Source organism: Phodopus roborovskii, unplaced genomic scaffold (assembly GCF_943737965.1).
Source record: "Phodopus roborovskii unplaced genomic scaffold, PHOROB, whole genome shotgun sequence".
NCBI lineage: Eukaryota > Metazoa > Chordata > Mammalia > Rodentia > Cricetidae > Phodopus > Phodopus roborovskii.
This window is the reverse complement of record NW_026126433.1, coordinates 5,857,584-5,868,166: the sequence shown is the minus strand read 5'-3', so window position 1 is coordinate 5,868,166 and position 10,583 is coordinate 5,857,584. Positions and strand designations below refer to the sequence as shown.

Below are 10,583 nucleotides of genomic sequence, written 5' to 3'. Positions count from 1 at the left end.
CATATATTGTGCTCCTGATTTTTTAGGGATATACATGTAAGCTGCCAGCCAGACTGCCCTTTTTCTGAGAATGGGGTTGGAGATTTTTAAGGTGGGAATTTTTCTTTCACATTTCCTCAAACACAGCCAGGAGTGGTGGTGCATACCTTTGATCCCTGTACTCTGGTGGATGAAGAGGCAGACCTCTGAGTTAAAACAGAAACCACTTACCACCAAAGATAGATAAATTCAGAATTAACATATGACCACATCTCATCTGTTCATTCTTCTTTGAAACACTATGTACTTCTGGCTGGCTTGGAACTCACTATGTAGACCAGGCTGGCCAAGTTGAGGAATGGGGATAAAGGAATGGACCACCACACTCTGAGCAAAGTAGAGGATTTTTGTTTATTTGGGGGGGGGTGTTCCTCCCCACCCCCAGACAAGGTTTCTGTGTGTAGCTCTGGCTGCTCTGGAGCTCATTCTGTAGATCAAGCTGGCCTCGAACTCACAGAGGTTGCTGGGATTAAAGGTGCCCTGCGGTGGCCACTGCCACCACCTCCTGACTTTGTGTGTGTGTGTGTGTGTTTAAAATAAGTGATACACTATAAACTCTGGTTTTTTTTTTTTTTTTTTTTCTGAGTAAGTAAATTTTAGGTAGTTTAATTTTAAATGTCCAGGTTTTTCTACAGTGATGTGTATATATAACTGGGGGCAGGGGTAAGTTTCAGGTGATTCATAATCTTTTTGATAGAACTAATGAGCACAAATTCATCTGATTTATATTATTTGATTAAAAAGCCAAATTTGTGGAGCTGGCTGGATGGCTCAGTGAGTAAAGGCTCCTGATGCCAAGCCTGATGACCTGATTCAATCCCCTGGAAATACCACCCATGTGCAGTGGCATTTTGCATGTGTGTACACTCCAAATATCTTTGTGAAGGCCCTTGTGCATATAAAAAGCCCATACTATTTGGTTGTGTGAAGGCTGATTAGCAGGTTTGGGTCGTGAATGGCCTTTGGTGGTGTGTGGTGTTCAGTCCTAAGTAGAAGTCAAACTTTCACTCATCCTCTCTCACTTGACAGGCCAAATCCAGCTTCTATTTTAAATAATTTTAATGCTATGTTTGGTTTCCTTTTCTTCTTACGTTCTGAACAACCAGAGATATTCTGTTGACATATTTTCAGTGTTCTCTCTGATACTAGAATACATATTAGAATATGGGCTACAAGAAACCCTGTCTCCAAAATCCAGGTTGTTCATGGTGTTGGGTTAAGCATTTTGTATATGTACCTAATGTTTCTATAAGAGTATGACTATCAGTTTTTCAGATATCACCTCCCCCTTCTGCTTGTGGCTAAGAACTTGAAGCAAGATGGACTTGCTGATGATGGTGTGGACCAATGAGGATTCACAGAGTTAGTGACTTGGTGCCAGCAGCTCCATCTTTGGTCCTGCTATGTCATTATGGACTTTATCGGAGTTGGTTTCTTTACTGCTTAAAATGAGGTGAGTTTAATAGGAAAGCCTTTTGTGTTCCTCTGTTCCTTGTGGGATTGCTGGGAAGATGATGTGAGAAGAATGTGCTTAGTAAATGGGAACTGTCACCTTATCGTGGTGTGATCACGTGGCATGCAGTGCTATGACAGTCCCAGAAGTAATGTGTGCCCTCAGGAAGGTTCCCACAGAAGAGACGATTTGTCCTGTAACCCCATCTGTAAACCCCAGGACTCAGGAGGCTAGGACAGGACCACCACTTGGTTTCTGGGCTAGAGCGGACTAATAGGCCCTGTCTTAAGAAACTGAAAGGGGAGAAGTGGGGGGAGAGAAAGGCAGTAATTAGAGTGCTCCCTGCTGCTCTTTTCATCACTGGACAGATGTTAAGCTGAGATGGGAGAAGGAGCTTTAATTGTTTTTTTTAGACAGGGTTTCTCTGTGTAACAGCCCTGGCTGTCCTGGAACTTGTTCTGTAGACTAGGCTGGCATTGAACTGAGAGAAATCCACCTGCCTCTCCCTCCCAGGTGCTGTAATTAAAGGTGTACACCACCACAACCAGCCATGACTGAATTAATAAATGTAGCCTTATACTGTAATTTTGGCATCAAGATACAGCTATGGCTATAAACAAAGGTAAATTTGTTTCAAGGAAATGTGAAGTTTTTACATATAATTGGATGTTTATAAGTATTTATAATTTTTAGAATTTATAAACCCTAAAGAGTCTGTCTGAGTTCATTCTTTCTGGTGCTAATTTAAGATGTGCAAGCATTTTACCCATGAGCTACGTATAGCTCATTCACTGGTGCTATTGCTTATGTGACTGCTGGTCTCTTACTTGCAGGCATTTTTTGCTATCTGTGGGAATTTGCCTGTAATTCATTTCCCTCACTGCGGCATTGAGAATTACACCAAGTAAGTGGAATACAGCCTAACTAATGGTTCATGGGAGCTTAGTTGTTTGGTGATTGCCACACTTCTATTCCCACTAGAATGTTGAGTGTGGCCTCATAATCATTAAGATTTTTCTTTCTTGAAAATTACTTATTCCAGCTGGGCGTTGGTAGCACACTCCTTTAAACCCAGCACTCAGGAGGCAGAGGCAGGCAGATCTCTGTGAGTTTAAGGCCAGCCTGGTCTACAGAGTGAGTGCCAAGACAGGTTCCAAAACAAAACAATACAACACATTTTTTTTCCTGGAAGCCATTATGTTAATAGACCCAGAACTATATTTTTAAGAAAAAAATACCCATTTTTAACTTGAAATCTGTAGAAACTGTATGCCTACAGGCATAATGGCACATGCATATGTGTGTGTCTGTGTGTGTGTGTGTGTGTTTGTGTTTGACAGGGTCTTGCTTTGTAACCATGGTTAGCTTGGAACTCTTTATGTAGAAGACAAGGTTAGTCTCAAACTGTGCCTGACTCAGCTTCCTGAGTGCTGGGACTAAAAGATTGTGTTGTTTTGTTTTATGAGACAGGGTCTCATAGTCTAGGCTTATCTGGTAGGCTTTCAATAGAGGCATTGTGCAGTACTGTTCTTGTGACACCTATTTTCATGCTCCATACTGATTTCTTTACAAAATATTTTATATGTATGGATGTCTTGCACCACATGCATACTTGTTGGAGATCACAGAAGAGTGTCACATCCCCTGGGACTCCAATTACAGATAGTAGTGAGCTGCCACATGGGTGCTGGGAATTGAACCCAGGTCCTCTGGAAGAGTAGCCAGTCTCCTTAGAAAACTGCTTAGCCATTACTCTACCTCCCAGATTTCTTACTGCCAAGAAATTGTTTGGCTCAAAATAATTTATACAATAATATCAGTTATTGTGCCCTGTCTGTTAAATATTTTTCATTTTTAGATTGAAAAGATATGAATGAATATCCTAAAAAAAGAAAAAGGAAGACTTTACACCCTTCTCGTTATTCAGGTTAGTATATAATTGAATTATTTTCAAAAAAGTAATAGATTAATTTCCACATAGTTGCTATTCCCATCTATTTTTGTCTAAACAATAAGATACTATCTAGCCCATTTTCTGGTATGAGAACACTAAGTCCTCTGAATATGCTTTGTCTGTTAGATGATATGCTACGGGGATGCTTTATGACATTACATTTACTTCACTCAGCCCTGTGGGCTATAAATACTTGAAATTACATTTCCAAGCTTACTTCTAATGTAGCATGATTGGACTTTGGCAGTCAGAGTCACAAACTTTGCTTAAGATGCAACAATAACTTCAGCAGAAAGTATTTTGCATTGAAAAAAAAAAACTATCTTAGATACTATTTTTGGAACTGTGAATTTCCTTTTCCGTGTGTGAGTGTTTATCTGCATGTGTATATGGCACCATGTACATGCCTGGTCCCTGGGAAGTTAGAAGAGAGTGTTGGATCCCCTAGAATTGTTAATTACAGATGGTTGTGAACCATATCATGTCGGTGCTAGTACTCAACCCATGTCTTCTGTAAGAACAACAAGTGCTCTTAAGTCACCGGGCCATCACTCTACCTCCCCAATTTTCATCTTTTTTATGATATTTTTTATTTAAATTTGAAACAAGCTTGTTTTATATGTCAGTCCCAGTTGCCTCACTCTCCCCTCCTCCTCTGTCCCCCCCCCCCCCATTTTCATCCTATTGTGTTATTTGTGATAGAGGTCTGGGCTGGGGTTGTTGCTCAGTGTGTAGAGTGCTTGCCTAGCATACATGAAGCCCTGGGCTCACCTCTAATCCCATCGCTTGAGAGGTGGGAGGCAGGAAAGACCCAGAATGAGAACAGCCTGGTCTACAGAGCAGAGTTCCAGAACAGCCAAGGCTACACAGAGAAATCTTGTCTTTAAAAAAAAGAAAGAAAGAAAAAGGGATATCTTTGTGTCTCTGGCATATAGTTGAGACTGTTTCAGGCATATCCATTAGCTTACTCCGAGCACATGTGCCTTCTGAGGAAAGTGAGCTTGGTCTATTGTATATTGGTGCTTTCCAGGCAGTGTTTGGAATGGCTGGTATTCAGAAACCCTCTCTGCTCCTGAGACTATTTCTTATGTATTATGCTTTCTTGGCACTATGTGTCCTGCCTTCTTAGAAGTTCATGGTAGTTAATTCATTGTTTCAATCATTAACACACCATTACATTGTAAGGTAAATGTTTCCTTGTGTGTTTTTAACGGTATATTTATTTTTATATGTATGAGTGTTTTGCCTGCATGAATGTATGTGCACCTCGAGCCTAGACTCAGTGGAGGCCAGAAGGTGTCAGATTCCCTAGAATTGAAATACAGTGGTGAGCCACCATATGGTACTATAAACTGAAACTAGCTCCTCTGCAACAGAGTATCTGAGCCATCTCTCCAGCATTTCTAAAGGTTTTATTTTAATCGTATTTAAATTAATTTTAGAATTAAAGTCTCTCTGATCCACCTTAGCCTCTGCAGTGCTGACACCATAGGTGTACAGCATCCACTGGCTTCTGAGAGTTATTACAATTTAATCTGTGGCTCTGTTAAAGCCAATGTCAGTGTCTGATCTAAAGTGTGAAACAGAGGACATGCTACATTTTTCCTATGAAATTCATTAAAGTTGTGAAAATACAGGCTAGAGATACAAACATCAGTGTAGAGGGTTTGCCTGGTATGTATGTACAAGGCACTGAGTTCAGTCTTTAACATTGGGGACAAGGGGAGCAGACAAAAAATATGTAAGAACAGCAAGCAAGCTTGTGCTGGGAATTGTCTTCATTTTGTTTCATACACAGATTCTTCTGGAATAAACAGAATAACAGATGGGGTCAGTGGAATCTTTTCTGATCATTGTTACAGTGTCTGTTCTATGAGACAGCCAGACTTAAAATACTTTGACAACAAAGGTAAGTCCCTTTTTTCCAGAATGCTTTTGTAGGATCTAGGGATGCCTCTCAGGTGTGTGCCTACTATTTGTAAGAACTAATGCCTCTGTAGTACTAAAAAACAAACAAACAAACAAACCAAAAACAAAAAAAAAACCAAAAAACTAAACTGCCTTTACATGCCTTAGGAATTATCTGAAAAGGTAGCAAACTCTCCCACCGCCACCCCACCCCCGACCCCAAAGATGGTTTCTCTGTAACAGCCCTGGCAGTCCTGGAACTGGCTCTGTAGACCAGGCTGGTCTGGAACTCACAGAAATCCACCTGCCTCTGCCTGCCAAGTGCTGGGATTAAAGGCATATGCCATCACCACCTGGCATGAATTTCTAGCAATATTCCTTCCTTAAGGAGATGGAACCCAACTCTCTACTTCTTGGTTTGGGCTTCACAGGGACATTCAGAGAATAGGATTTGGAAGGGGCAGTAACAGCTAGCTTCACAGTACAGAAACCAAAATGCCACATTAGCCAAGTCTGGTGGGTTAGGTAGCTCAGCAGTTAGTGTGTGCTGTGAAGTGATGGCAGTAGGGTCTATCCTCTCATAATTCAGTCTGATCGTGAAAAAAAGAAATAGAAATTACATTAGTGGAGTATTCTACAAAGGGGTTGACCAGTAGTCCTTAACACAGTTTCCAGTCACCTGGAAAGATGACTAAATGGAATGTGGGATCCAACAGGACATTGGGTAAAACAAAGTCTGGGCTTCAATTAGTAATATCAGTATCAGTGGTCACATGTCAATCACTAATTGCAACAAATGCCCCATACTAGTGTAAAGAATTAATAGTGGGAAATGTGATATTAGAAGCACTTTTTACTATTTTCATGATTTTCCCCCAAGTCTAAAACTGCTCTTTTAAAACAGTCTATTAAAATATACACGTTTCAGTCCAGCTTTCTCTCTTGACCTTATATTAGCTTCCTGTGGTAACTTGGAAGGAATGAGGTTGTACTAAAGGAATAATAATTCAATATCATTCCTTAGGAAGCTCAGAGTGTGTTCTAGTCTAAGTGGGGCGTATAAACAAAGGTTGTGGGTTATTCTGAAATAGTCTCAGTGTCAATAGTGATGTGTAATAGGTAATATGTCCTTTCATGGCTAAATATCTAAGTTGTTCGTGTTGATGTTAACAGTATTTTGGGATGCTTAATGCTTTGGTATAAAATGGTTTTCCACATTCTTTTTACAGACGATGATTCTGATCCTGAGGCATCAAATGACTTGCCCAAGTTTACAGATGGAACCAAAGGCAGAAATAAGAATCAGAACTACCTGGTTCCTAGCCCTGTGCTTAGAATTCTAGACCACACCGTCTTTTCCACAGGTTAGGGGAACTCATTAACTAATAGCATGTAGCATATTTTGTACAGATCAGGTAAAAACAGTACATATCTCACTCAGGTCTGACAAATGGGGAGCCCAAATAAGACCAAACTAGACTCCCTTAATATAGGTGACAATGGTGTGACTGGAACAATATACGAGGCCACTGTCAGTTGGTCCAAGATCTAACTCTAATGCACAAACTGACTTAACGGAGCACATTCTATATGGAGAGATACCTTGCCCAGCCTAGACACAGGGGTGTGGGGGTGGGGAGGTGCCTTGGTCCTGCTTCAACAAGATGATGGACATACTTAGTAGACTACCTAAAGGAGACCTTACCTCCTTTGAGGAACAGATAGGAGGTGGAGGAGAGTGGGGGGAGCAAGAGGAGAGGAGGGAGGGGTAACTGGGATTGGAATGTAAAACATAAATTAATTAAAAAAAATTTTTTTTAACCAGTGCATACTGTAACTACTGTTCATACAATTGTTTCTAACAGGGCTGATTTAGTAGTATGGTAGCGGTAGGACAACTGTAACTACAACAATAGATGATTTTCTAATGGGGTTTACTTAATCATATAATACTATAATGGGCTTACTTTGTTTCAGAAAAGTCTGCTGATGTTGAAATCTGTGATGAAGAATGTGACTCCCCCGAGTCGGTGCATCCGCATACTCAAGAAGAGAGCCCTATAGAGGTTCACACCTCAGAGGACGTCCCCATTGCTGTAGAAGTTCATGCGATTTCTGAAGACTATGATATAGAGACAGAGAACAATTCCTCTGAGAGCCTCCAAGACCAGACTGATGAAGAGCCACCAGCCAAACTGTGTAAAATACTTGACAAGAGCCAAGCTTTGAATGTGACTGCCCAACAGAAGTGGCCTTTACTGAGAGCCAATAGCAGTGGCCTCTATAAGTGTGAACTTTGTGAATTCAACAGTAAGTATTTTTCTGACCTAAAGCAGCATATGATCCTGAAACACAAGCGCACTGACTCGAATGTTTGTCGAGTGTGTAAGGAAAGCTTTTCCACCAATATGCTTCTCATCGAGCATGCCAAACTTCATGAAGAAGATCCCTACATCTGTAAGTACTGTGACTATAAGACAGTGATCTTTGAGAACCTCAGCCAGCACATTGCAGACACCCACTTCAGCGACCACCTTTACTGGTGCGAGCAGTGTGATGTACAGTTTTCCTCAAGTAGTGAGCTCTACCTGCACTTCCAGGAGCACAGCCGTGATGAGCAGTACCTGTGCCAGTTCTGTGAGCATGAGACAGGTGACCCTGAGGACCTGCATAGCCACGTGGTCAATGAGCATGCTCGGAGACTGATAGAGCTAAGTGACAAGTGCAGCAGTGGTGGGCATGGACAGTGCAGCCTTTTAAGCAAGATCACTTTTGACAAATGTAAAAACTTCTTCGTATGTCAAGTATGTGGATTTCGGAGCAGACTTCACACAAACGTGAACAGACATGTTGCTATTGAGCATACTAAAATATTCCCTCATGTTTGTGATGACTGTGGGAAGGGCTTTTCCAGCATGTTAGAATATTGCAAGCATCTAAATTCACATTTATCTGAAGGGATTTATTTATGCCAATATTGTGAATATTCAACAGGACAAATTGAAGATCTTAAAATTCATCTTGATTTCAAGCATTCAGCTGACTTGCCTCATAAATGTAGTGACTGCCTGATGAGGTTTGGGAATGAAAGGGAATTAATCAGTCACCTACCAGTCCACGAGAATACCTGACTGTTATCCTTACATAATGTTTATATAAAATAATAAATGCTTTTTTAATGTTAAGTGGGTGATCTGAAACACAATTTGTATAATTAGTCTTTGACAAGTTTTCTGACTAAGTTTTCTGGCATTGCTGCATTTTTCAGTATATAATTATACTTAATTGCAGTGTTTTCAATTGCAGAACAGTCTATATTGTTACTTTTGGTGACTATTACCTAGTTTCTTGCCTGTTCTCCAAGCTCATGAATGGAAACGTGCTGAAGAAACTGACCAGTTTTTTATCTTTATCCATAGGAGCTACTGTCTTTTTAAAACTGAAGACAACCTTCTGTGAGTCAAATTATTGCACTACCAGAAGTAGGGCAGAGTACATATGTGTGGTGGTGGTGGTTTTCAGATTTTATGTGGAGTGTTTTGCCTGTATGTGAGCATACCAAGTGTGTGCAGTGCCATTGAGGCCAGAGCTCCAGATCCCCTGGAGCTGAAGTTAGTAACAGCTCTAACTGGGTTGAGACAAGGTTTCACTCTGCAGCCCAAGCTGGTTTCAAACTATCAGAGTCTTACCTCAACCTCTTAGGTGCTGGGAAGGCAGGCATAAAGCTCCACACCAATTGATGTTTTTAAAAGCCTCTGGTTAAGTTGAAGGATATAAGGGGGACGGCTGAGAAGGTGCAAGACAGTAAGCATGCAACCACCTTCCACTCTTTCATAACCAACTGGCACTTTATCCTTATCTAAATACCTATTACTGACGCTCCTAACATTTCATCCTCGATTGTGTACCTACAAAGTCATGCCCAAACTTCTGATGAAAACTTATGGATTGAGCAGACCCACAGAAGTATTACCACAAAGTTAGGAGTGTGGGGATGAAGGGTTTCTGGTGTTAATATATTGATTAATCTGTCTGCATTTTAATGGCCGCTGTAACAGCTACAAAGCAGGTCTCTTAAATAGTGGAAATGTAACTAGCTCTCAGTTCCAAAACCACTGGCAAGGGTGTCCCCACTGATAACCACAAGGAAAGGTCTGACCCTAGCTTCTCAGCTTGGTGAGTGGCAGTCTATACTACAGTGTTCTCCTGACTTGATTCTGTCCCTAATCTCCATGTCTTTATTGGATCACCAATCATATGGCCAGTCCTACCAAGCTCACTCAAGATATGGCTGGGCCAGAATGTGGTACACAGCAGCCATCCAAGCACACTGGAAAGAGAGGTTTAAAGAGCAGGAGCTTAAGGTCTTCAGATACAACAAGTTTCTCTGTGTAACAGTCCTGGGCTGTCCTAGAACTCACTTCGTAGACCATCCTGGCCTCGAATTCACAGAGATCTGCCTGCCTCTATCTCTGGAGTGCTGGAATTAAAGGCATGTGCCACCACTGCCCAGCAAAAAATAAATTTTATTTTTATTTTATGTACATTGGTGTTTTACCTGCAGGTATGTCTGTGTGAGGGCATCAGATCTGGAGCAAGAGTTACAGACAGCTTGATCTGCTGCCATGTGTGTGCTGGGAATTGAACGTGGGTCCTCTGGGAGAGCAGTCAGTGTTCATAACCACTGAGCCATCTCTCCAGCCAAACAAGTTTTTTAAAAAAATAAAATAAATAAAACACCTCTGTAGCTAGAGGATAACTCAGCTAAGAATACTTGTTGCTCTTCCAGAGGCCTGGGTTTGGTTCCCAGCACCCACCTGAAATTCCAGCTCTAAGGTACCTGGCCCATCCTGCACATGTGGCATTCACATACAGACTCACAAACTTCTGGGTTTTTTTGTTTGTTTTTAACTTGAGTCTTCAAATAAGTCTGTTCTGAGGTACCAGGAGTAAGGACTTGAGAATTTGAGTTAGAGAGAACATAATTAATGCAATGAATAACCTCTATTGTAGCAGTATCAAGAGAACAGAATGAGTATCATTGTGTTTTACTAGCAATGTAACAATTAAAAAATAGAGTTAAAAAAGACCAACATACATATTACCTGCTGCTTTCCAACACCAAGAACCATGGGAACCTTTGCCTGATAAGTATGGTGTGCAGTCCTGTAATCCCAACACTTGGAAGGTAGAGGCAGGAAGATTAGCAGTTGAGGTCATCCCTACCTA

The 10,583-nt window shown here is 41.1% G+C and overlaps 1 protein-coding gene across 1 annotated transcript; it reads left to right on the top strand.

Moving 5' to 3' along the window:
• The first annotated feature begins 1,425 nt into the window (after nucleotides 1-1,425).
• Nucleotides 1,426-8,540, top strand: Znf639 (zinc finger protein 639). Its single transcript, XM_051185837.1, has 6 exons — nucleotides 1,426-1,492; nucleotides 2,326-2,396; nucleotides 3,351-3,419; nucleotides 5,245-5,355; nucleotides 6,584-6,718; nucleotides 7,332-8,540. The coding sequence occupies exons 3-6, from the start codon at nucleotides 3,362-3,364 to the stop codon at nucleotides 8,483-8,485; spliced, it is 1,458 nt and encodes a 485-aa protein (XP_051041794.1). The 5' UTR covers nucleotides 1,426-1,492; nucleotides 2,326-2,396; nucleotides 3,351-3,361; the 3' UTR covers nucleotides 8,486-8,540.
• The last annotated feature ends 2,043 nt before the right edge of the window (nucleotides 8,541-10,583 follow it).

Excerpts from the sequence above, each read along its gene's own strand:
- Znf639 (XM_051185837.1), top strand. The coding sequence starts at position 3,362 with ATGAATGAATATCCTAAAAAAAGAAAAAGGAAGACTTTACACCCTTCT. Across the intron at positions 3,420-5,244 it reads ACACCCTTCTCGTTATTCAG|ATTCTTCTGGAATAAACAGA; the intron begins GTTAGTATATAA and ends TTTCATACACAG. Across the intron at positions 5,356-6,583 it reads AAAATACTTTGACAACAAAG|ACGATGATTCTGATCCTGAG; the intron begins GTAAGTCCCTTT and ends TTCTTTTTACAG.